At 50.9% G+C, this 27,588-nt stretch overlaps 1 protein-coding gene across 1 annotated transcript; it reads left to right on the top strand.

Moving 5' to 3' along the window:
- LOC119978025 (pepsin A-like) lies at positions 1-23,393 on the top strand. Its single transcript, XM_038819351.1, has 9 exons — positions 1-128; positions 1,504-1,666; positions 2,734-2,851; positions 5,080-5,198; positions 9,584-9,783; positions 10,604-10,723; positions 11,785-11,929; positions 12,165-12,263; positions 22,956-23,393. The coding sequence occupies exons 1-9, from the start codon at positions 73-75 to the stop codon at positions 23,100-23,102; spliced, it is 1,167 nt and encodes a 388-aa protein (XP_038675279.1). The 5' UTR covers positions 1-72; the 3' UTR covers positions 23,103-23,393.
- Positions 23,394-27,588: the final 4,195 nt, after the last annotated feature.

Genomic DNA, 27,588 nt, shown 5'->3' with positions numbered 1-27,588 from the left:
ACAACCAGAACCCATTCACATTGGAATTTGACATTTCCTTGTGGTTTCCTTCAACTACTCGAAGAGGCAAAAATGAAGTGGTTGCTCATTGCACTTGCGTGCATTCAGCTCTCTGAATGTTTAGTCAGGTAAGGTTTTTTAAATTATAAATTTAGAGTAGCCAATTGTTTTCTTCCAATTAAGGGGCAATTTAGCACATCCAATCCACCTACCCTGCAGATCCTTTGGTTTGTGGGGGTGAGACCCACGTAGTCAGGGGGTGAATGTGAAAACTCAACTTGGACAGTGACCCAGGGTCAGGATCGAAGCCGGGTCCTGGGCGCCGTGAGGCAGCAGTGCTAACTGCTGCGCTGCCGTGTTGCCCAGTCAGCCAGGAATTTGTGAGCAGTCTTGGTTTTGAAGTTTGGATGTGCTTTGAATGTATCCTCACAGAAGACGATAATTCTATCAAAATACTTGGTGTTTGCTGTGAATGTTTCAATTATGTTTCTCTCCCACCATTCGGAATGTAGGAACAGGAGTGGGCCATTAATCCCCTCGTGCTGGTTCTGCCAGTCAATGAGATTGTGGGTGATCTCCATATAGCGGCCTTTGACGTATTTCCTTAGTATCTTTGGATAACAAAAGTCTATCAATCTCAGATTTAAAATATACAATTGATCGAGCAGCCACTGCCAGTTGTGGAGAAGAGTTCCAAACGTCTGCCACCCTTTGTGTGTCGAAGTTTTATCAACTTTCAGTTCTGAAAGGTTCAGCAGCTGTAATCTGTAGACTATTCCCTTCGACCGTGACACCTCAAACAACGGAACTGGTTTCTCTCTATCGACCTTATCTTTTCCCCTTATTGTAAGTGTCTCTTATGCCTTTTTCACCACCCTATTAACCTGCCCTTCTACCTGCAGAGGTCTATGGTCAAACACACCAATGTCCCTTTGTTCCGTAGAACCTCCCAGTGTTATGCCGTTCATTGAATATTCCTTGTCAACTTTCTCTTTCCAAAGTGCATCACCTCACACTTTTCAGGGTTAATGTCCATCAGCCACTTAATCTGCCCATTTGGCCATCCCGTCTATATCTTCCTGTAACCCCAGATGCTCATCCTCACTGTTAGTCACCTGGCCTATCCTTGTGTCATCCGCGAGCTGACTGATCTACCCCTCACATAGTTATCAAAGTTGCTTATATCAATAATGAATAACAGGGAACCCAGGACAGATCCCTGTGTTACGCCACTGAACACTGTTTCCAGTCACTAAAGCAGCCGTCTGTCATCACCCACTGTCTACTGCAACTAAGCCAATTTTGAATCAGTTTGTATGTGCACCTTCATACATCAATCTCTGTTTTTTGGAAATTCTACTTTTGTTTACCAATCACAACATAGTACACAGAAGGTTATAGCTTGTACACATGAAACAGAAAGGGGTAGAAAAAGATATTTGGTTTGATTTAGAAGGATCTGTCTGCCTGAATGTTGATCCATTTTCACTCTGATCCTTGCAGAGTGAAACTATTTAAGGGTAAATCTGTCCGCGATGTCTTGGCGGAGCGTGGTTTACTTGAGGAGTTTCTGAAAGAACACAAAGACAATCTCTACTCAAGATTCCGTGGAGCATCCAAGGGGGATTCGTTGGCTTCAACAGATTCACTAGTAAACTACCTGGATGTAAGTAATCTGTACTGTTTTTAAAGAAGATCAGCTTACAGAATAGAATTGAAACAGTCACATCCCGGTGGTGTTTATTGCATTCTGCCCTTTATTAACACTGCCCTGTGTATCTGAAACCCAAAAGTGCAGCAAGTGTTGAAGTTGGTCATTTCGCGATGGATATATATTAGCACAGCCCTGAGGGAGTGCTGCATTGTCAGGGATACCCTCTTTTAGAATGGACATTAAACCAGGACCATGTCTGCCCTGTCACATGGATGTAAACAATTCCAAGCCACCTTTTGATGCAGTGCAGGGGAGATCTACCCAACAGTTATCACTGTACCAAAGTTACTAATAAAAATCTGCTGGTCATCACAGTGCTGCTGGTGGGATCGTGCTGTGCGCAGATTGGCTGAGCTGAGATCGGCCATGATTCTATTGAATGTTGGAGCAGGCCCGAGGGGCTGCATTGCTGACTTCTGCTCCTCATTCTCTTCATGGAGAAGTTACAGCACAGAAGGAGGCCGTTCGGCCCATCTTGACCATGCCAGCCTGAGGACACCCAGGTGCCCTTTCTAACCCCACCTTCCTGTACCCGGTCCATAGCCCTGTACCTTACAGCACTTAAGGTACAGATCCAGGTAATTTTTAAAAGAGGTTAGGGTCTCTGCCTCCACCATCAACTCGGGCTGTGAATCTGATGAATTCAGTTTCAAGATCTCTAATGAAACTGACAATAGCCACTCGCCATTCCGACACATTTATTACAAAGTTTTTAAGCTGCCTCACTACGTGAACCTGTGGAATATTTGCTAAACGTGGCATCACCACCTTTAAAAATCTTAGTTTGACATTTGAAAACCTAAGGAGTTTGTTTTAATTAAACTCTGAGGACAGAAACATTTTAGCTGGTTGGAAAATGGATGTAAAACCGGTTCCCATTTTGGTTGGTTAGTATGCACTCCCTAAATTATTCTTAGAAAACGCCAAAAACTTAAGCAGGTCTTAAGCATCCCTGCACTTTACTGTCTGAGAATCAGACACATTACTAATTATACATTTTCCTTTTAATTTCCTGACAGCTGGCGTACACTGGAACAATCAGCGTTGGGACTCCACCTCAGAGTTTCGTTGTCGTCTTTGACACTGGCTCTTCAAACCTTTGGGTCCCATCGGATTACTGCTCCAGTTATGCCTGCAGTAAGTATATCCAGATAATAGCAGAAGTTCTCACAACAGCACATGTTGGCTTTTTTGATCGCTTAACAGTTAACAGAAGCTTGAGGTGATACAGTTCTTCTTCTTGACTTAGATTTGCCTCATTATGAGATGATAGCGCAATTGTTAAACACTGAATCCCCACTTGGCTTTGTTACATCGTGTTGTGTATTTCAAATGATTGGCTAATTAAAGCCTCTGAAATATCAGGAATGGCTGGTGCCTGAAAGAAGTTGGGAGCTGGATTGATCCAGCTCTGTGCTCAGAATATTCCAGACGTTCTCCCCGTCCGGATCTTCCGATCCCGTTGACGGTAAAACATCCGCTGCGGGTCTCTCGGCGGCACGGCGGCACAGTGGTTAGCACTGTTGCTTCACATCTCCAGGGTCCCAGGTTCGATTCCCGACTTGGGTCACTATCTGTGCGGAGTCTGCACGTTCTCCCCGTGTCTGCGAGGGTTTCCTCCGGGTGCTCCGTTTTCCTCCCACAGTCCAAAGATGTGCGATTGGCCATGCTAAATTGCCCTTGGTGTCCAAAAGAAAAAGGTTGGGTGGGGTTGCTGGGTTATGGGAATGGGGTGGATGCTTGAGTTTCCATCGGGTGCTGTTTCCAAGGACCAGTGCAGACTCAATGGGATGAATTGAAGCGTGCTGCTGGCCTGCCGCTGGCTTTGAAAGCAGATCAAGACAGGCCAGCAACACGGTTCGATTCCCGAAACATCCTCCCCGAACAGGCGCCGGAATGTGGCGACTAGGGGCTTTTCACAGTAACTTCATTTGAAGCCTACTTGTGACAATCAGCAATTTTCATTTCATTTCATTTTCAATGGCTTCCTTCTGTAAATTGAATAATTCTACACGACGTCAGGATTCAGAAAGCGACAGCGGAGAGAGAGGAGCAGCGGGGCGGAGGGGAGCAGCAGCGAGGGGAGAGGAGCAGCAGCGGGGAGACAGGAGCAGCAGCGGGGGGAGAGGAGCAGCAGGGGGGGAAAGGAGCAGAAGCGGGGGGAGAGGAGCAGCAGCGGGGGGAGAGGAGCAGCAGGGGGGGAGAGGAGCAGCAGCGGGGGGAGAGGAGCAGCAGTGGGGGGAGAGGAGCAGCAGCGGGGGGAGAGGAGCAGCAGCGGGGAGAGAGGAGCAGCAGCGGGGGAGAGGAGCAGCAGCGGAGAGAGAGGAGCAGCAGCGGGGGAGAGGAGCAGCAGAGGGGGGAGAGGAGCAGCAGCGAGGGGACAGGAGCAGCAGCGGGGAGAGAGGAGCAGCAGCGGGGAGACAGGAGCAGCAGCGGGGAGAGAGGAGCAGCAGCGGGGAGACAGGAGCAGCAGCGGGGAGAGAGGAGCAGCAGCGGGGGGAGGAGCAGCAGCGGGGAGACAGGAGCAGCAGCGGGGAGAGAGGAGCAGCAGCGGGGGGAGAGGAGCAGCAGTGGGGGGAGAGGAGCAGCAGCGGGAGTGAGGAGTAGCAGCGGGGAGAGAGGAGCAGCAGCGGGGACAGGAGCAGCAGCGGGGGGAGAGGAGCAGCAGCGGGGAGAGAGGAGCAGCAGCGGGGACAGGAGCAGCAGCGGGGGGAGAGGGGCAGCAGCGGGGAGAGGGGCAGCAGCGGGGAGAGAGGAGCAGCAGCGGGGGGAGAGGAGCAGCAGCGGGGAGAGGAGCAGCAGCGGGGGGAGAGGAGCAGCAGAGGGGGGAGAGGAGCAGCAGCGGGGGGAGAGCAGGGGTGAGAGAAGCAGTGCTAACAGGGGTGAGACTGCAAGGCATGAGGGAGAGGGAAATGACAACCACCTTTAGAATTGACGTCACTGACAGGCAGGCAGGTGAATGGAGGATGATGGTTGTGTGTTAGACCCAGTCCTATAGCAAAGCCCGGTCTCCAGTCATCTCAGATTTCCCTCCCATTGGGCCAACTTCTCGCTCTGTTGGGACCGTGTGGAGGTTGTAACGACCACCCCATGTTAAACGAATCCACACACAGGCATCTTCACCCCAACCCTACCCCACCCACCCAAACATTTATCCTTGACCCTGAGGGACCAAGAAGGAATCACCACAACCAATGCTAGCTTTTTATTCCATATCTATTTTTAATGAATTGAATTTAAATTCCTCAGCTGTTGTGCTGAGATTTAACCATATCTCTGTACCATTAGTCCTGGTCAACCTGTTATATTTAAATGAACAGAATCATCTACTGAAACTGAGTGGGTAAAATGTGCTTTTCTTGTAGAGGATCATGTCAAGTTCAATCCACAAGACTCCTCAACATTTCAGATGGGCAACAAATATATTTCCATTCGATATGACACTGGCAGCATGACTGGTGTACTGGGATATGATACTGTCAGAGTAAGTCAAACTAGCTGATTACCCATCTCTGAGGGGCTAATTGCCCTAATTGAAATCAGGGTCCCAGATCGTGTTTTCTTTATCCTTTCGTTGGATGTGGGCATCGCTGGTTAGGTCAACATTTATTGCCCATCCCTAATTGCCCTTGAGTACCTGACCAAGGGTGACCAAAACCGAAGAATAACTTCCTGTCCTTTGTATTTCACCAGCAATCCATTGGCTTTTCTGATTGATTTTTGTACCTACCTACTGGCTTTGAATGATTTGTGCTGTTGGGCTCCTGAGTCACTCTCCTCTACCATTCTTAATTCCTCACCATTTGGGAAATATTCTTTATCTTCTGCCAAAGTGGATGACCTCACACATGCCCACACTGAACTCAGAATGGCCATTCACTTATTCTATTAATGTTCCTTTGCAAGGATGACCTTCCATCTGCACTGCGTACTAAGGGGGCAATGAAGAAGCCACACTGCGTTTTAGAGAGAAACAACACTTACTTTATTTAACACGTTAACTATTATGTGCAGCTGCAATAGTCCCCTACTGGGCCTTCTGTAGCCGGTGCCTGACTGGCCGACTCTATTTTTACAAAGACACACGGGGCGGAATTCTCCGACCTGGGGTGGCGGGGAATCGCCCGGGGCCGGCGTCAATCCCGCCCCCCGCAGTGGCCCGAATTCTCTGCCACCCGGGAATCGTCGGGGGTGGGAATCGAGCCACGCCGGTCGGCGGGCCCCCTGCGGCGATTCTCAAGCCCGGCGCCGGGGTCCTGGGGGGTGGGGAGATCTGGCCCCGGGCCGTGCCCCCACTGTGGCCTGGGCGGGCTTGTGCCGTGGGGGCACTCTTTTTCGTCCGCTGAAGAGACCCCCTCCCCTGCGCATGAGCTGGTATGACGTCAGCAGCCGCTGATGCACCGGCGCATGCGCGGACTTCCGCCGGCTGGCAAAGGCCTTTCGGCCCCGGCTGGTGGGGCGCCAAAGGCCCTTCGCGCCGGCCGGCGGAGCGGAAGTCAATCCAGCGCGGGCCTGGCCCCTAAAGGTGCGGAGAGTTCACGCCACTCCGTCCCGCCGGGACTCCCTGCCCCGCCGAGTAGGGGAGAATCCAGGCCATGGTCCTTGTTAAGGGTCCGCTGTCCCCTTATCGAGGGTGCTCATATTCTACAAGCTCCATGGCTATCGATCATCCCTACCCCGTGAGACCCACGTGTGTTATAACAGTTGTCAAAAAAAATGGCAAAAAACTGAGGTCCCAGAGCAGATCCCGACCACATTCCACCTTCCACATACATATCCTTTATCTCCATCCTATCTCCCAAACCATTTCTAACCAAGGCCACATGTCCATCTCCAAAGAGTGATCTGACTTTTGCCAATAATCTTTTGTTTGGAACCTTATCCAATGCCTTTTGAGGTGCCCCTGATGTAAAACCTCCATGGACGTTCCTTTATCTACCCTTGTGGGTGACCTCCTCAAAAGATTCGGCAGGTTTAGACAGACTTGCCTTACCTTTAATAGAGTCACATTGGCTCTGTCTGTCCAGTTCATATTTGTTTCAGTGCAAAATACTCGCAAAGGTCCTGGCCAAAAGGTTGGAGGGCTGCGTACCAAAAGCTGGAAGGGAATCCGGAGAGGAGACAGAGAGCACAGAGTCTCACTCTATGCAGATGACCTGCTCCTCTATGTCTCAAAGCCACAGGAGGGACTGAAGGCAATACTGCAAATACTGAAAGAGTTTGGAACCTTTTGGGCTACAAACTTAACCTGGGCAAAAGTGAGGCATTCCCAATGAACCCAAAAGGGGGAGGGACAGAGTTATAGCGGCTCCCATTTAAAATAGCCCAGAACAGATTCCGTTACCTGGGGATCTAAATAGCCAGAGACTGGACACAGAGGCCTTCAGCACTGTAAATTCTATGAATCTATGATTTGAGATCCACAAGTGGAACCTGACTAACCTGGTGGAGGAAGTAAGAAAAGACCTTCAACGATGGGGCTCACTCCCACTCTCCCTGGCGGGGAGAGTGCAGACGATCAAGATGAATGTACTGCCAAGGCTCCACTTCCTGTTTAGATCCATCCCGATCTTCATCCCCAAGGCCTTTTCCCAAAATGTAGACAGTCTAATCATGGCGTTTTGGGTGGGGGGGGTAAAAACCCGAGTATTCCCAAACCAACACTGCAAAGAGGAAAAGTCAAAGGGGGCTTGGCCTTACCAAACCTACAATCCTACCACTGGGCAGCAACGGCAGTAAAAGTGAGGGGATGGGTACAAGAACCCGACACAGTTTGGGTACAAGGAGGAGGCATCCTGTAAAGGAACAACCCTCCGGACCCTGGCCACAGCAACACTCCCATCCTCCTCAACAAGGTACACAACGAGCCCAGCTGAGAACGTGGACCCAGTTGAGACAGCACTTCGGGATAACTAAAATGTCCTCCATGGTCTCCATCTGTGGCAATCACAGATTCCCCCCAGCCATGCTAGATACCACCTTCAAAATCTGGAGGCGGGATGGGGGCACACTGACGGTCGGGGACTTCTACGTAGGGCGCAGACTGGCAACACTGGACGAACTGACGAGGAAGTGGAAACCAGCAAAAGGACAGTAATTGAGACACCTCCAAATAAAGAACTTCCTCCGCAAAGAGACAGTAGGGTACCCTGGGGCCCCAGAAAGCACACTACTAGAGGACCTGATAGGCACAAGTAGCGATAAGGGGGGGCTATGTGGGAAAATATATGGACAGCTACTGGACAGAGCCCAAACACCACTGGACAGGACCAGACAGAAATGGGAGGACGAACTGGAGACAGAGGTAGGATGGAGAATCTGGAGCGAAGCACTGAGCAGGGTGAACTCCACCTCCTCCTGCGCAAGGCTAAGCCTAATGCAGCTCAAAGTGGGGTAACCACAAGAGAAGAGGATGGGTGCTGAAGTCAATGGGGTGGAGGGGGGGGGGGGGGGGGGGAGGGGAGGGAGAGAGGAGGTGGGGAATCATAGATAGATCCAGAGGGCAACACAATGTACATAGAGTTAGTTAAATGAAGGACAGAACAAACCTCTCTGTATAATAAAGTAAATTCGCGCGGGCAAGATGAATATAATGCATATGGACAACTGTTTATAAATATGAGAAAAGCCAATCAGAAGATTTTGAAAAAAAAAAGATTTGTTTAAGTGCTGGGTCGCGCGTATCTTTGTGACAGCCAGTAACTGGGTGCACTTCGAAAGTAATTCATTGGCTGTGAAACATTTTGGGTTATCTAAACAATGTCTGAAGATGCTGCATGAGAAGTTTTTTTCTTCTTTAATTTGCAAACACTGTCAAGTCCACAATCTTTGGCATGTTGACCCACTCGAGCGTTTGGGGCTAGTGCAAGTGCATCTCATTAGAACTGACTAATTCAATACAACTGCCAACTATGGGTGCACATCTAAACCATGTGGTCAGGAACTTCAATGCCCACCTGGCAGTTTGGAAGGTTTCCCCCCCCGACATCGTCCCCATATGTTGTGGGACCAGAAATGGGTAAAATCAGAATTTTTTAAATTTAGCGTCACAAAATCTCTCAATGAGCAGTTGCAATAACATACATTTATACACAGTACAACTTTGTCTGGATGCGTGCCAAAGCCTATTTTGACTGCTCTTGGCCTTCAATGTGTCCCCATTGAGCACATCCCATCATATTCTCACAGCTAGTGGGAAAGTACGAAATGTCAAAAATAAAGAAAGACACCTACAGTTTGAGAACACCACTAGACCAACAAGCCAGTGTGTCAGATAAAGGTGGTGGAAAAATATAGCAAACGAAACAGCTTTCAAAAATGTATCTCGCTTTACAACTCAAAGTAATCGTGCTAACCCTTTATTTCTCACATCACATAACTTCCTCATCTCCTGGAGGAAGACACAATGTTCCAGAAACTGTTTCAAAATATGATTTGTTTCGTCAGTGGGTGGGCTAGTGGGGCCCACACCTGCCCATATCGAAACTGCAGTGCCTCACCTCACTAATAATCTTTATCGTCACAAGTAGGCTTACATTAAACACTCCACTGAAGTACCTGTGAAAAGCCCCTAGTCACCACATTCCGGCCCTTTTTGGGGACACAGAGGGAGAATTCAGAAGATACATTAGTGCCCAATGACTGAGACATAGCAGAAGAAACCTCCAGAACAGAGTGTTTATGTCCCTATCTTCACATTCCGAAGACATTCACCTAGTGAGAAGCAGCCTGAGGCTCTATACCTTCCAAGGGCAATTTTAAACAGCAGAGACCAAGAAGGTGGCAATACCCTAATGTGTTCATATGTTAACTTGACCTTCTTACAGGACGACCTACTGTAAATATTTAAACTGTCTTATTTTTGATTAGGTCGGCAACATTGATATCACCCACCAAGAATTTGGTTTAAGTATCACTGAGCCTGGCAATTTCCTTTACTACGCTAAATTTGATGGAATTCTGGGATTGGGATATCCAAATTATGCCGTATCAGGCGCCACAACTGTTTTCGATAACATGATGTCCGAGCATCTGGTGGAGCAGCCTCTGTTTGCTTTTTACCTGACCAGGTGAAGTATTTTTTAACATTCACTAATTAATCTCGTCATAAAGAGTATCCAACTTAACCTGCACCAAACTTGCCCTTTTCTTCAACCTCTCTTTATCAACACCTGGAATTTTCTCTGGCATAATTCAATAGGCGATACAGCATTGGGAAATTGAGTAATGTAGGGATGGGATGCCTGTAGACAGAACTCCACCCCCCATCTGCCCTGCAGCAAAGTTTCCTCCAGCTCCCTGCCCCATCTGTCAGGGATTTTAGCCTCCCTGGCTTAGCTCTGACTATCATTCTTCGGCCCATCCCGCCACCCTCGGCAGTGAACCCACTCTCGAATTGATTCCATCCCTGTAGACTTTAATGAATAGAATCCTATGCAGCACAGAAAGAGGCCATTCGGCCCATTGTGCGTGTGCTAGCGCTTTGAAGGAACTATCCAATTAGTCTAACTCCCCTGCCCATCCACCATAACCCTTTTGCCAACATATGCCCAATTCACTTTTGCAATTTACTCTTGAATCCGCTTCCATTTTCTGCCCAGGCTGTTCCCTATTCCCGATCACAACAACAAATTAAATAAATCTGACCAGATCACGATGCAAACATTTCAAACCTTGTGGGATTCACACTGTGCTGTGGTGGGATATAGTTGCATCCTACACTTTAGTTGTCAAATTCTCCAGACATTCCAGCAAGCTTTCCAAGAGGTTAACAACTATTCTCAGACACATATTTGACAAAAGGCTAATATGATGTGATCGTAGAAGCTGACAGAAATTCTGAACCTGCATACTTCCAGATTTAATTCATTTTCAACCTTGGATTTACAGAGAGAATGGTCAGACTGGAAGTGAAGTTGTATTTGGTGGAGTTGATCCAAACCATTACACAGGTCAAATTAACTGGGTTCCCGTCACCCTGCAAGGATACTGGCAAATCCGTCTGGACGGGTAAGTAAATGCCTATTAACAAATGTTACCTGTTCGAGATAGAATTCAGCTGCAAAGATGTGTTTTGTGCCGGAATAATTCATCATGAAAAAGAGGTTAAATGTTGCACAGTGCTTGCTGGGCAGTTTAACATTACAGGCGTGTCAAAGAGAAATATCAGGAATCAGCTGGGAAATGCATAATCCAGAATTATTCAGGTTCAAAGCAAGTACTGGCCTGTACTCCCTGCTCCATTGTGCTCTCATGGACTTCTGCCCCTACCTCCTGATGATTCTCTACACCTTCCCTATCTGATTGGAAGATCACACAGCATGATCAATACCTCTCTAACCCTCAACCCCTCTAATCAACAACTATTGATCCAACTGCTTGTAACGACAACATCCCCAATTAATGTTGGGGCTCCTTAAATGCAAGTCAACTACAACCAGGTATGTTGTGCAGTTTTGCCACACAGCAACATCTTAAGGCACTCTAAAGGTTAAACAATGGATGAAGCGGGGATTAAGGGAATTCAAAGAGGGAAGTAACGAAAGGCACAATTAAGGACTTGAGTTTTGAAGAGTTGAAGAGACTTTTGAGGATGAAGAATGTTTTGAAACAGAATTCCCAGCAACATAAAATGACAGAGACTAGACCGATAGAGCCCACAAAGAATGCAGAGTAATTGGGAGGCAGAGCTGACAACATGTGCTGTTATTTAGTGTTGAAGAAGATCACAATGATTGAGGTAAGCAAGCCAGTTGAGGAATATGAACGGAAAGAGGGAGGTTTTGAAGCCAATACACTGGATGACAGACAGTCAAATGCAAACCAGAAAAGTGAGAATCAACATACATGGACCTGGAAAAACATTGCAAGACAATAGTTGAAAGTGTACGAAAAATAGAGTAGCCATATTGAGAGATTTAAAAACACAATCCGAATGCTATGTCTTATATTTACCTCAAGTGGAATAACCATCTTGATGCATGATGCACACATTTGCGCACATTAATCTCAGTTGTCAATTAGATTTCCAAAACAGGTCACCTAACTATGAATGTCCTTTTACTTCCTAGTGTGAAATTAAATGGCCAGATGGTGGCTTGCCAAAGTGGTTGTCAGGCCATTGTTGATACTGGAACCTCGCTGATCGTTGGACCTACCGCACCTATTCAGAAAATTCTGCATGCGATTGGCGCCGGCTCATTCAATGGGGGATGGGTAATTTGCATTGTATTTTATCATGGGAAGGAGATAATTCCATCTCAAATCTTAAAGTACAGAAGTTTCTTATATTAAAGGAGGTTCAGATGCATTGATAACGATATTTTACACTTATGCTAACATTAAGTCAATTCTCAGAGCTAACGTTTGGTCAATCATTTAATTTAAACATAGATGTGAGCTGTCCCTTCAGATTATACCACTGTTAACTTCTTCTTTCTCTGTCCTACAGTATTATGTCGACTGCAATTCTATGTCCAGCATGCCCGATGTGACATTCGTCATCAATGGAATTGACTATCCCGTTCCTTCTTCTGCTTATGTGCTCAAGGTATGCTTTAACCCTTAAGCTGCTGGAATTCCCACAGCACCGTACACCATCTCCGGGTTACTGGGTTTAGAACAGATTTCAGTGCAATGGCATAGCCCAGTTTTTACAGTGAATCCTAACGTCAGCTGACTATGTGAGTAATGTTCAGGAACAGTGTGGTTGTTTAAATTTTTTTAAAAATTCAAACCAGAACATACATGAACATAAACACTGAATCATTCAACAAACATAACACACTTCCCACAGTTTACCAATTTTTTCCTAGTTTTCTCCCCTAACGCGCTTCCACACCCCCACCCGCTGGCAACAAGCAAGTCCTCAAACAGGCACAAGAAACACTTTTTATTGTAATAACAATTTTTTATTGTAATAATAATAATAATCTTTATTAGTGTCATAATTAGGCTTACATTAACACTGCAATGAAGTTACTGCGAAAATCCCCTAGTTGCCACACTCTGGCGCCTGTTCGGGTACACGGTGGGAGAATTCAAAATGCCCAAATCACCTAACAGTCACCTTTCAGGACTTGTGGGAGGAAACCGGAGCACCCGGAAGAAACCCACGCAGACACGGGGAGAACGTGCAGACCCCACACAGACAGTTACCCAAGCCGGGAATTGAACCCGGGACCCTGCAGCTATGAAACAACAGTGCTAGCCACTGCGCTGCCATGCCGCCCAAAATGGGAGCATTTCTTCTCAAGCTAGTTGCTTTGACTGAAAGCTATGAAGACAGTGCTGAGATTCGAACTCAGCATCTCCTGTTTACAAGACAGCCGCTTTAACCATCTGAGTCACAGCACCAACAACTTCCATCGTGGCCAGAATGCCAACCCACCCCCCCAACCTTCCCAGCCTCTAAGGGAGAACATAATCTTTTCTGATTTAAGTAATTCTGCTAAGCCCCCCAGCCACGCCGACATCCTCTGTGGCTGCACCAACCTCCAATCCAGTAGACTTTGCCGCTGTATGATCAGAGTTGTGGAGGCCACGACATCAGCCCCCCACTCCCCTCCAGCAGCCCTGGCAGCTCCGACACCCCAAAGATCATCACCAGAGAGTCCGGCAACATCTCCATCTCCACAATGTTCGATAATGCTTCAAATAACGGGCCCCAAAACCCCACCAATCTCGGACAAGACCAAAACATCTGGACGTGATTTGCCGCCCCGTCCCCCACCACATCTCTCACACTTACCCCCTACCTCTGAAAAGAACCCACTCTTCCGCCCCCAGATCATGTGAGCCCTGTTCACCACCTTAAACTGTACCAAGTTCATCCTGGCACAGGACAACGTTTCCTTTACTCGGCCCATGATCTCACTCTGCACGCTCCCCCATCCCAACTCCATGCCCAGCTCCTCCTCCCACTTCTGCTTCTCCTCCACAATTGGCACTTTCCCTGTGCCCACCAGCTCTCCGTCAATATCCGCAATTTTCCCGTCCCCTAGCTCATCTGGCGCCAACAACCTGTCCAACAGAATGAGCTCTGGCAACCGAGGGAACGAGGGCACCTCCATCCGCTCAAAACCCCGTAACTGCACATACCTGAACGGCCGCCATCTCGGCAATTCACATTTCTCCTGCAATTCACCCAAACTTGCAAACTTTCCTCCCATGAACACGTTCCTCACTCATTCCACCCCTTCCCTACACTACCGCCGATATGTCACATCCATCCTTGCCGGGGCGACCCTGTGATTCGCACAAATAGGAATGAGCACCGACACCCGCCCCACAGGAAATTGCTGCCTTAGCTAGTTCCACTTCGGCCCTCCACCTCCAGCACCCTCACCTTATTCGACTTATGTTGGTTAAAGTAACCCATCCACATTCCACCTCAGAGGAGAATTCAATTCCCAACACTTATTCCACACAAATTCTGACCAAAGAGCCCATTAATCAGGGAAAAAGGGCCAAACCAAATCCTTCAAGTAGGAGCCACCCGGCGTACGGCCAATCGGCACGTGGTCGCGAATGGAAGCGGGAACAGTGTGGTTGCGTAATCACTGCTGAATCTGTCTCAAATGATTCATCCATCCACAAACAAAATACTCATTTTTATTGACCTTTCAAGAAACTGCAGTCATGTTTAAATGGAATCTTTATTGACAGGATGCGATCTACCCAAATGGGAACAGAGTCCCGTAGCGCGGTTAACCGGGTGTTTGCCGGCGCTCAGATCGCTGTGAAACACCGTGCTATTGAATGACCTATGGGGCCCTCAGTGGGGAACGTGCAGCCGAGGCCGAACTTAGTCCCATTTTCTGCATTGAGCAGCGCCGCTTGCTATAACTCCTCAGTGCAGGGAGAGATCAGGACGCTTGGTGATGCCCCGATGTTCCCCCAACTCACCAATAAGAGAGCCCTCAGCGTCCCCCTGCACCTGCATAGAGCAATCGAGGTCCAATCCGCAGCACAGGAAAAATGCCAGCCTGGCGCTACCAGCCTGGCACCATGACACTACCCCAGTCTGTGCCCAGCTGGCACTGGCAGTGCCTGGGTGCCGCATGCCCAGAGGGGAAGCAGCTGGGCGCCTCTGGTTCACTGGGAGACCCCCACGAATGCCGTTCCACCTGATCCCCATTTGTGGAGACCAGCACTGAACGGCACTCACCTGAGATCTCCAAGGTGAGGGAGTTAGATCCCGTGCCTTGAGTAGATCGAGGGAATGGGTATTAGAGTGAGACTAGCTGCCTCACTCTAATATACGGATTTGCCAAAAGTGATCCCACCCACAATGAGCAGAATTCAAAGGACAAAGAACAAAGAAAGTACAGCACATGAACAGGCCCTTCGGCCCTCCAAGCCTGTGCCGACCATGCTGCCCGCCTCAACTAAAATCTTCTGCACATCCGGGGTCCGTATCCCTCTATTCCCATCCTATTCATGTATTTGTCATGATGCCCTTTAAACGTCACTATCGTCCCTGCTTTCACCACCTCCTCCGGCAGCGAGTTCCAGGCACCCACTACCCTCTGTGTAATAAACTTGCCTTGTACATCTCCTCTAAACCTTGCCCCTCGCACCTTGAACCTATGCCGTCTAGTAATTGACCCCTCTACCCTGGGAAAAAGCCTCTGACTATCCACTCTGTCTATGCCCCTCATAATTTTGTAGCCCTCTATCAGGTCGCCCTCAATCTCTGTCGTACCAGTGAGAACAAACCGAATTTATTCAACCTCTCCTCATAGCGAATGCCCTCCAGACCTGGTAAATCTCTTCTGCACCCTCTCTAAAGCCACCACATCCTTCTGGTCATGTGGCGACCAGAATTGAACACTATACTCCAAGTGTGGCCTAACTAAGGTTCTATACAGCTGCAACATGACTTGCCAATTTTTATACTCAATGCCCCGGCCATTGAAGGCAAGCATACCGTATGCCTTCTTGACTACCTTCTCCTTCTCCACCTGTGTTGCCCCCTTCAGTGACCTGTGAACCTGTACACTTAGATCTCTCTGACTGTCAATATCTTGAGGGTTCTACCATTCACTGTATATTCCCTACCTGCATTAGACCTTCCAAAATGCATTATCTCACATTTGTCAGGATTAAACTCATCTGCCATCTCTCCACCCAAGTCTCCAAACGATCTAAATCCTGCTGTATCCTCTGACAGTCTTCATCACTATCCGCATTCCATCAACCTTTGTGTTGTCTGCAAACTTACTAATCAGACCAGTTACATTTCCCTCCAAATAATTTATGTATACTACGAACAGCAAAGGTCCCAGCACTGATCCCCGCGGAACACCACTAGTCACAGCCCTCCAATCAGAAAAGCACCCTTCCATTGCTACAGTCTGCCTTCTATGACCTAGCCAGTTCTGTATCCATCTTGCCAGCTCACCCCTGATCCCTTGTGAGTTCACCTTTTGTACTAGTCTGCCATGAGGGACCTTGACAAAGGTCCATATAGACAACATCCACTGCCCTACCTGCATCAATCATCTTTGTGACCTCCTCGAAAAACATTGCGACTTCTTGCAAGATCATGTTTGATCGCACGAGGCGTAGTGAGCCAGTTAGATCCCGGAAGAGGGATCACCCGGCACCTACTGGTCACATTGCGCTGCGCTGCCTTTCAGGCGTAAAGCGGCTGGTACATAATTTTCTCCACTCCACTTTCTCTGACCAGTCTTTGTTGAAGTACAAGTACACGACTGGTTAACTGGCTTCCTTCTGTGCTGTAAGACTCTGAGTCTATAAATACAATCCTGGACAGGATACCTGTCCTCAAATAGTCTTTGTGAAAGTGTAAATCAGGACAGCAAGTTATTCAACAGTGTCCCGCAGTTGAGGCCAATTCTCCTTTTACCTGTGTTCACACATTGCAACGTGCTAACCATGAGGGGGAGCTCAGGCTAGTTTGTTCTCCTTCCAGAACGTAGGGGAGTTCTGACTGAACCTTCCCACCAGTTACTAACACTTCTGCCCTGAGAATGAGAATCTCCTCCTGTTCTTCCCGAAATGGGGTCTGACCCCTGTTACTCCTTAGAGCAGCACCGCCAACAAAATGATGAACTCTTTCTTCATCTATTTGCCAAACGTGCAAAGTGGTGATGTGAATGTTTTCAGCAGGGGCGCAGTGGCTAGCACTGCTGCCTATGACACTGAGGACCCGGGTTCAATCTCTGTGTGGAGTTTGCACATTCTCCCTGTGTCTGCGTGGGTTTCTTCCCCACAAACCAAAGATGTGCCGGGTAGGTGGATTGGCCATGCTGAATTGCTCCCGAATTGGAAAACAAAATTGGGTACTCTAAATTAAATTTTTAAAAGTGTAGGTTTTCGGCTGGATTTTCCCTTACCACAGACTCTTTCCCTTCAAATTAATTCATTGTGCAAAGTGATTTTGCCCATTTTACAAGGAAACATCAGAGTGTTCTGCTCATCGCGAAGTTTGGGGCAAGTACTTTGTTTCCTGTCTGTCAAATAAGTATGTACCAAAGTACAGTGAAAAGTATGGGCGAAATTCTCCGCACCCGCGGAAAGTCGGCAAACGGTCGTAAAAATCGGGACCGTTTTACGACGGTCGCGAAGGCTTCATTTCCCGACCGATTCACTTCCTGGAAATGGGCTAGCAGCGCGGCCGCGTCAATTACGTGCGTGATGACGACGGAACGCGACGACGACACGAACCCGCCCATGTGACGCCGCCCGACGCCGTAAAAAGGCGCGGGCGACCACAGAATCTGTCGGGCAGGATGTCGGAGCCTAGGCGAGCTGCACCTCGCTTTATTGATGCAGACGTCGAGGCGCTGCTCGATGCCGTGGAGCAGAGGAGGGGCATCATCCGCCCGCGGAGAGGGCATCGCCAACCTGCCAGCACGGTACGCCAGGCCTGGCGTGACGTGGCTGCTGCCGTCAGTGCTGTGGGGCAGACCCCTCGCTCAGCAGAGCAGTGCCGAAAGAAGCTACATGACCTCACCAGGTCTGCCAGGGTAAGTGCCATGAGGGTGCCCCCTAGTCACAACCATCCCTCCCCCTTAACTGCCCGGGGGGGGGGGGGGGGAGAGGGATTGGGGCAGAGTTATTTGAGGGTGGTTCACAAAGTTGTCACAGACCCAGCGCTCTGGCCCCGAGGAGAGATGCAATCATCTGATGACAACTTGCCCCCCCCCCCAAACTGTGCCAGTATCAGAACGGACTTCTGAGACCTACCGTTTTGTAATGATCTACCTATGTTTCCTCCCCCAACAGGCCAAGGCCGGTCATAACCACCGTGAGCGGCACAAGACTGCAGGGGGTTCGCCCAACATGCACCCCCTCAGCACCTTTGAACAGAGGGCACTGGACCTTGTTGGGGGGTCTGCCACCCGCGATATCGCGCAATGCGAGGTTGGCGGAACTGCAGCAAGTGAGACAACCCTCCCTGACAAACACCCTCCCCCCCCCCCCCATCCTCTGTCCCTTCACACACCCTGCCCACTGGGACACCTCCCCATCCTCTGTCCCTTCACACACCCTGCCCACTGGGACCGTCCAGCGGCCTGCCGAGCAAATCGAAATAACCCGTCTCATTCTCTTCCCTAGGACGTGATGCCGAACGACCAGGGCCGTCTGGCTGCAGACGGAGACACGAATCTGCCGCCACCTCACCCGGGGCCTCACAACAGAGGGTGCCCGATCAGCGGGCAGCCCTATCTGCCCCAACCCAATCTGCGGACCAGGACGCACAGAGGGTTCGAGGTCCACCACCACCACCAGAAATGGCCAGGGACAACCCTCCTGTCGCTGAGTGGCCCCACACCCTGGACGAGGACCTAACCATTGAGAGCGTCGGGCTTGCGGCACTGCTTTCTCCCACCACTTCCATCATCCCAGAGATACACACCCCGGCGGGCCTATTTAGTGATGAGTCTCCTGGGGCACAGTCTGGTTGGCACATCACAGATGAGCAGGTACAGCAGGTGGAGGTCGGAGCAACAGAGGGCCCGGACTCGCGGAGGCCAGACCAGGCCCAGGATGCAGCTGGCTCCCAGACGTTTTCGGAGTTCCTGGAGTTTCTCAACCCACCCGCACAGCCGATGCCTCAGGAAACCCAGGGAAACAATGACGGGATGAGGGCTTCCTTCCAGACTCTGCAGACGCTGTTAGAGGAGTCGATCCGCGTCCAAGAGCAGGGAGTGGTGCCGCTCATGGCAGAGACCCAGTCCGACACCGCACGGGTGGCATCCGCGGTGGAGGCAATGGGTCAGGTTATGCAAGACGTTGGGATTAATGTGCACGCGTCATCCTCGGCCCTGGACAGGGTTGCCCTCTCACAGGCAGCAATGTGCCAGAGCCAAACCGACATTGCCGGCGCCCTGCGGGCCATGGCCGAGTCTCAGCAGGTCATTGGCCAGTCGCAGCAGTCAGTCGCCGAGAGCATCAACCGCCTGACACATGTGCTGGATGGCGTCGTGCACAATCAGGTTGAGATCGCACAGTCCCTGGCGGGAATGTCTAACTCCCTGGACTCCGTCTCTGCAAACCTTCGGATCCTGGTGGATACCGTTGCAGGCCTCCAGGACTGGCAGCGCCAGGTGTCGGTGGTGCGACGGGGAACCTCCCCGCTCGCACCTCTGTCCCAAAGTGAGGCCCGGGGGCCACCGGGCTCCCCGAGGGAGAAGGAGGTTTCGGGGCCCGTCCCATTAACTCCATCACGGGACGTCCCGGAATTCTCGGCCTCCCCCCGTCCCATCCCTGGTGCATCGGGTGGGCAGCAGGCAGAGCAGGGTGGCACAATGTCACCCGAGACGCCCGCAGAGCAGCCTGGCCCATCAAGGCCGGGTCGCCCCAGGAAACACTTGGCCAAGGAGAAACGAGTCGAGGGGGGCGATTCGCAGCAATCCTCCTCCACTCCTGCTGTATCATCTGGGGATTCACTTAGACGTAGTGGTAGGGCCCGTAAGGCAACTAAGATAGACACTGAGTAAGTTGGCACGGGTGAAGGGCACAGTTTAGTTGTAGGGGTAGGGCACCTGTAAATAATTGTTAATATTAAACACACTGTTCCACCTTACTTGTAATACCGTGTGATTGTTCCACAGCCACAGGAATCGTGATGGTGACCGAGTGTCGCTGGGGGTGGCGGGTGGTGAAACCTCGGTGCCGGGTGTGCAGTCCCTGCCCCTACCCCCCTCCCACAGCTAGCCCACGCGGGCACGTGATGGAGTGTCAGTGACGAACTCAGCGGCCACCAAGGTGGATGGTTCAGCTATTGCCATGGGTCAGACTCTCTCTAACGATTCTGAGCTCACAGCTCTTCGCAGAGCGGGCTGTCATCATTCCACATGGCACTGATCACACCCGCTGACACAGCCATCAATGTTGTGCCATTCCGTCTGGACCCAGTGATAAGCGTCATGTCGAAGTGGAGCAGTGTACACTGAGGGGGGGGGGTTTGGTGGTGGCAGTTGTGTGGTGACCCTCTGCATGACTAGCGATGCAGATGGTGGTTTGGTGTTCATCGGGGACGTCACATGCGATGCGTGAACCGTGCTGCCACCATGGCATCGCGTGCCCGCCGTCCTTGCCGGGTCCGTCGTGCCGCCTCCTGGACATCACCAGCACCTGGGTCGTGTCTGCGTGCTGCGCCCGCCACTCCGCCAGCGTCCTCCTCCTCCTCCTCCTCCTCCTCCTCCTCCTCCTCCTCCTCCTCTGTGCTGGCACCACTGCCACTAGCTTCTCCCTCCGGCTCCTGCAACAGGTCATCTCCCCTCTGCATCGCGATGTTGTGCAGCGCACAGCAGACCACTACAATGCGAGCGACCCTGTCGGCCTGGTACTGCAGGGCCCCTCCGGAGCGGTCCAGGCACCTGAATCTCATCTTCAGGAGGCCAAGGCAGCGCTCCACCACACCCCTGGTTGCTGCATGGGCCTCGTTGTATCGTGTTTCCGCATTGGTCTGAGGCCTCCGTATCGGCGTCATCAGCCAAGACCTCAGCGGATAACCCCTGTCACCTAGCAACCAGCCCCTCAGCCGGGGGGGACGTCCCTCAAACATCGCAGGGATGAACGACTGCGCTAGTATGTAGGAGTCATGCACACTCCCTGGGAACCTTGCACAGACGTTCATGAACCTCATGTGGGGGTCGCATACCACCTGGACATTAATGGAGTATGTCCCCCTCCTGTTTGTGAACACGTCCCTGTCCACAGCAGGCGGGCGCATGGGGACGTGAACACAGTCGATTGACCCCTGAACCCTCGGTATCCCGGCCACACTGGCAAATCCACGGGCTCGTGAGTCTTGACTTGCTCGGTCCTCGGGAAAGGTGATGTAGCGATCGGCGATGGCATAGAGGGCGTCGGTCACATCCCGGATGCACCTGTGCACCGATGACTGGGAGATCCCAGAGACGTCCCCGCTCGGAGACTGGAAGGAGCCGGTAGCATAGAAGTTCAGAGCGACCGTCACCTTGATGGCTACCGGGATCGCGTGTCCTCCCCCCGTTCCACGTGGGGCGAGGTGCGACAGGAGTTCGCAGATATGTATCACCGTCTGCCTACTCAGCCGGAGTCTTCTCCTGCAGGTGATGTCCGGCATTGTTAGGAAAGAGACCCGGACACGGTACACCCTCGGCTTTGGTCGTCGCCTCTGACGCCGTGGCTGCACCCTCACTCTCTCCTCTTCCTCTTCCTCCTCCTCCTCCTCCTCCCCCCCCCCCCCCCCTGCTGCTCGACGACTGGCAACTCCTCGGCCCTTCCCTCTGCTGCTGCAGCTGGCCCTGCAGCCACTGCGGGTTGTGGGTGTGGATGCTGCTGCATCTCCAAATCCAGTAGAGCTGCCCCAACCACTGCGCAGAACATAGCCGTTCTGTTCCCATGCATCGTGCTAACCTACAGAAGGGTGGTGGGGGGCGGAGAAACGGGACATGTTAGACGGACGTTAGTCGACACCTCGGCAGCCGCCAGCCATGGGATACCAGTGTGTCCCGGTGGCCTGGTCGCGCTGCTGACACGCGGTCAGCCTAACCCCTGGTCACTTCCTGCATCCAACGGCCAGTAAACTATGTCCTCCTCACGGGTGCGTCAGTGGCCTGTGGCCGGAAGCCACAGGGGAACCAGCGGCCGTGTCCTCGTCACCTGCACACCATGGCATGGTGGCAGACATTTTGTTACGGGGTTGGACGGCTCACTCTCTACCTAAACCCCCCCCCCTCCGTCGCCCCCCACTGCCTCCCCCGTCTCCCCCACTGCCCCCTCCGTCTCCCCCACTGCCCCCTCCGTCTCCCCCACTGCCCCCTCCGTCTCCCCCACTGCCCCCTCCGTCTCCCCCACTGCCCCCTCCATCCCCCCCACCGCCCCCGTTCTGGACCCCCTCCCGTTCCCAGGGATGCCTTCCCCGTTGTGGCCAGACTCGAGCGGTGCGCTGAGCGGTGCGCTGAGCGGTGCGCAGAGTGGTGCCCTGACCTCCTCCAAGCTGTCGTCAGCCAGGCCGACTGGTTGACGAATTTAAAAAGCAGGTGTGTTTCACGACGTCCAAACAGGGCGCCATGACGTCGGGACTTCGGCCCATCCGGGCCGGTGAATAGCGGGGGGGCTCACAGTGGCGATTCTGGTCGTGTCAGGGGCGGGAAGGAGGCGTTTGTCGGGAAACGCGACTCCGACAATTTGCGGGGTTCGGAGAATAGCGGGAGGGCGTCGGAACAGCGTCGCCGTAAAAATTTCCGACGCCCGCTATTCTCCGACCCGTCGTGAGTCCGGAGAATCTCGCCCTATATTTTTGCGGCCAAGTACACACACAGTAGGCAAAAAAGAATAATTGACAGAGTGCATTGACAAATGGTACATTGACAAAACAATGATTGGATACAGTGTAGAACAAGGGGCCAAACAAAGCAAATGCATGAGCAGTGCAGCATTGGGCGTCGTGAATAGTGTTCTTACAGCGAACAGATCAGTCCGAGGGAGAATCGTTGAGGAGTCTTGTAGTTGTGGGGAAGAAAATATTCCTATGGCTGGATGTGCAGGTCTTCTGTATCTTCTGCCTGATGGAAGAGACTGGAAGAAGGCAAGGTCTGTGTGGGAGGGGTCACTGATAACGCTGTCTGTCTTCCTGAGGCAGCGGGAGGTGTAGATAGAATCAATGTGAAGGTGGCAAGCTTGTGCGATGCTAAGTTGATAAGAAAGCAAGTGTAATCTTAGAAGCAAACAAATGTAGGAAAATCGGCTGATTTGTTCTTTATTTTGTTGCTTGCAGAAAACTTACAATGGAAAACAACTTTGTATGAGTGGATTTGAGAACATGTATGACGACCTCTGGATTCTTGGAGATGTCTTCATTGGAGTCTACTATTCCATCTTTGACCGAGGAAACAACCAAATGGGTTTCGCCAAGGCTGCCTAATTTATTCATCCATGACGTTGTTTAAGTTGCTTCCTTTTCCTCTCTCCAAATCACAACTACGAACATCGCCTGAATTCCTCACAATCTCCAAATGCAATGGCCAATACAGTAGCAGCACAAATGGTGAAAAATATTAGTAATTATTATTTGTACAGATGAAGATGACATTTGTTATTAAACCAAACAAGATAAAGGTTACCTGTTTAGCTGTGTAGCGTTGCACTTTGCAAATGATTATTGGAAAGGGTTAGTGGAGAATATTAAAAATTAAATATAAGTATCAAAAACGCATTAATAGCTCTGATCTCTTTTTTTGGTATTGGAGGTGAACGAGATGCCGCCCAGTTTCTAGACAAATGTCTGATCTCCGATATTTCTTCCCAAACCAAGTACCCACTGAATACAGCTTTCAGTCAAATTAACATTTCTTGAGCCGGATTCTCCATTCCGGGCACCCGGAATGTGTTCCCTGATGGGATGAAGAATCGGACGTTGGGGGAAAATTGGGATCGGTACCCGGGGCCAATTTGAATGCCACGCTCGGAACCCCCGCTGGCGGTGTGAGCGAGGTCCACAATCCGCACCGACAGGGGGACGTAAATAAATGTAAATGAGTCTTTATGCTCCGTCCTCCCATGATTCCCCTGTTCCCGCGGCCAAAAATCATGTGCGCACGGATCATTTGTGGTCTCAGCAACCGTGAACCTGACGTGGTGGACCTCATGGTGGGCCAAGGGGGTAATGCCACCAAGGCAGGGCCAAGCTGGTAGCGACCTTCTCCAGCCTCAGTAATTCTGTCAGGTGACTCAGCCACACACCCCGCTTTCAGCAGCTCCGAGCCCCTCCATCCAAGTAAGATCCAACTCCGGGCTATCAGGGGGGCAAAATCCAAAACATCGGCCTCTCTCCTCCCCTGGGCTCCGGAATCATCCGACATCCCAAATATCGTCACCTCCCGACTTGGGGCCAACTTCACCCCCAGCAGGTCAGACATTATATCTGCAAACCCCTGCCAGAACCCCTTTAGCTTTAGACATGCCCAAAACATGTGGATGTGATTCAGCCCACACCTGTCCTCTACTCCCTCAAAAAGGCTACTTATCCACGCTGCCTTCATATGTGCTCTAAGAATGACCTTAAACTGAATGAGGTTTAGCCTTGCACACAACGAGGACGCATTCACCCTCCGCAGGGCCTCAACCCACGTCCCAGCCTCCACCTCCCACCCAGCTCCTCATCCCACATAGGCTTTATGTCCCCAGGGCCCCCTCCCAATCCATCACCTCCTTATAGACCTCAGACAACCTTCCCCCTGTGGTAGTATTGTGAATGCGTCTCTAATTCACTTGTCTCTCTGTCCGGAGGAAACAGTCTCGAACACGTTCGTACTTCAGAATATTCTTTATTGCGATTGGGACAGCTCTCTAGGTATTCCAGAGAACCACCTCGGAGAGTGCCAAAGTATTGCTCAAAACATCCCTTTTTTATATGTTTTTTAAGGGGCTGTTTCTTACATTCACTTGAGCTCGCCCCCATTACAAAGCATAAATTTGGTATTAATTCGTTATTGCAATAGTTCCAGTACATAATTATACAGACTTTAAAGTTATCTATTGGCACATGAGTATGTAGCAGTCTTAGCTTAATTAGCAGGTGCTAGTTATAATTGCAAGCGGCTCCCATATTTCATACCCTGTCACCTGGCCATCTTCCTTGTTTCTCAAGGCTATTCAACTCCCTTACTTCAGCAAGTTTGTTCTTCTTCAATAACAAGCTTGTACACTTGTAATTTTCCACTAGCATATCCCATATTCATTCTGGCTGTTCTAGCTATTAACCCTTGCTTCACATTCTCAGTATGACTAGGGGTATGACGGTACCTGGAAGTGAGCTGCTATTGGTGCAGAGGACTCGCTGCCCATTGGCCTGGGTAAGTCATGTGCCTCTCAGCCGATTGGCTGATAGGTAGGTAGCCCCGCCTATGCAGCGGGATATAAGAACCCGTGCTTCCCGGCAGTCGGCCTTTCTTCTGTACATCTGCTGCCGGGTACACTTCTTGTGCATTAAAGCCTATCGTTCGGACTTCATCTACGTTACGTGTCCATTGATTGTGCATCACCCCCCCTCCCCCCCCCCCCCCCCCACCCAAATCGCCCTTCAACAGCACCTTATCCTGCCACCCCAGGGGCTGCAATACGGGAAAGGATGGCACCTCTCTCCTCATGAAAACCTAAAGCTGTTCCCCCGGGCAAGTCATACTCTTCCTCCAGGTCCTCCAACTTCACAAATCTGCCCCCTATTAACAGGTCACTGAATTACTAAATCCCTGCCAGCTGCCACCCCAGAAATCTCACATCCTGCCCCCCCCCCCCCCCCCCAGCATAAACCTCTGGTTGTCACAAATTGGTGCCCACACCGAGGCCCCCTCTAGCCCCAGATTCTGCCTCCACCGCTCCCAGACCCTCAAGGCCGACACCACCACTGGGCTCACGGAGTTTCTGGCCGGGGAGAACATCAGAGGCGCTGTTAACAATGGCGTTAAGTCCGTTCCCCGACAGGAAGCCCCCTCAATATGCCCCCAAGCCGACGCCACCCCCCCATTTCCCATTTGCTATCCATTGCAATATTCGCCGCCCAGGAGTAGTTCATTATATTCAGCAATGCCAGCCGCCCGCACCACCCCGGCCTCCCCCCCCTCCCGCCCCACCACACCCACCCTCCTCCTGACCCGTGGGGTCTTCCGCGCCCACACAAACCCAGAAATCAATGCATTGACCTTTTCAAAGAATGCCTTTGGGACAAAGATTGGGAGGTTCAGAAACACGAACAGAAACCTTGGCAGCTCCGTCATTCTCACTGTCTGCACCCTTCCCGCCAGTGACAGCGACTGCACATCCCACCCCTTAAAGTCCCCCTTCACCTGCTCCACCAACTGGGTCAAAGACAACTTGTGCAACTGTGCCCAAACCCGCGTGAATGCCCAAGTATCTAAAACTCATCCGGACTACCTATACAGCAGCTCTCCGAATCTCCTCTCCCACCCTCTAACCTCAATCGGGAACACCTTGCTTTTTTCCATGTTCAACTTGTGCCCAGAGAACCCACCCAAATCCTCCAGAACCACCATCAAGCCCCCAGTGGGTCCGAAATGTATAACAACAGGTCATCTGTATACAGCGAGGCCCTGTGCTCAGCGCACCACCCGCACAATCCATCTCCAATCCCTCAACGCCCTCAGTGCCATTGCCAGCGGCTCGATTGCCAAGGCAAAGGGTTACGGGGAGAGCGGGAACCCCTGCCTCATCCCCTGATGCAGCCCAAAATATCCCCAACTCACTCGGATCGTCCGCACACTGCTACCGGTGCCTTGTACAGAAGCCGGAGCCAGTTCACAAACCGCCCCAGCACCTTCCACAGATATTCCCACTCCACCCAGGAAAAACGGCTTCTCCGTGTCCATCGCTACCACCACCTACACCTCCTGTCCCTCTGAAGGTATCATAATTACACTGAGTAGCCTCCACACAGCTGCCTCCTTTTCACGCAACCCGTTTGGTCCTTGCCTTTCACCCCCCCTGGGGCACAGTCCTCGATTCGCGAAGCCAACACCTTCACCAACAACTTGGTGTCTACATTCAATCACGATATCAGGCTGTACGGCCCACACTGCTCCGGATCCCTGTCTTTCGTCAATCTCAGGGAAATGGAAGCCTGCGAAATTGTCGGGGAGAGGAAAGGACAAAGGAACAAAAAGAAGAAACTGTGACAAATCAACGTAAATAGTTAAAACCAATCTCAATGTAAATAATTCGAATGGCATTCCCGACGTGCTCTCTTGCACAATTCTCATTGTTCCATTCGTATTTATATTTGTTGCACAGGCCAAAAAACCCCAATCAAAACATTTTTAAAAATAATAAGAAGAAATAAAATATTAATGACCTGAACTCAGTTGTATCTCCCATAAATGCAAAGTTGGCAAACTCGGAAATAAGGAACCAGATTTACCGGCTGTTCGTGTCGGCAGGAAAGTTTGGTCCAACACTGGCGCACGGTTTTCTCGATGGTGAGGGGTGCAGTCACCGGGAAATCCAGTTGACAACGGCGGGACTGGTAGATCCCGCTGGTGGGCCACCACCCCACCGAAAAACACGCGGCGGAGTGGTCAATAAATCCTGCCCGTAGTAAACAATGAGGAGAATAGGGGCAGAAACATCACAGATGGGATTTAATAAAGGAAAATGTGAAGTGAAGCATTTTGGTAAGAATCATAAAATCCCGACATTGTAGAAGGAGGGCATTCGGCCCATCGGGTCCCCCAGCCCCTCCCCTGCAACCCCCATAACCCCACCTCACCTTGGGTCACTACGGGACAATTTAGAAATGGCCAATCCAACCAATCTGCACATCTGTGGATAAAGAGGATCGAGGAGAGACAGTATAAAGTAAATGGCAGAATCCTTAAAGGAGAGCAGGAGCAGAGTGA

Source organism: Scyliorhinus canicula, chromosome 15 (assembly GCF_902713615.1).
Source record: "Scyliorhinus canicula chromosome 15, sScyCan1.1, whole genome shotgun sequence".
Taxonomy (NCBI): domain Eukaryota; kingdom Metazoa; phylum Chordata; class Chondrichthyes; order Carcharhiniformes; family Scyliorhinidae; genus Scyliorhinus; species Scyliorhinus canicula.
The sequence above is the reverse complement of the archived record's forward strand: the minus strand, read 5'-3'. Positions and strand labels throughout refer to the sequence as shown.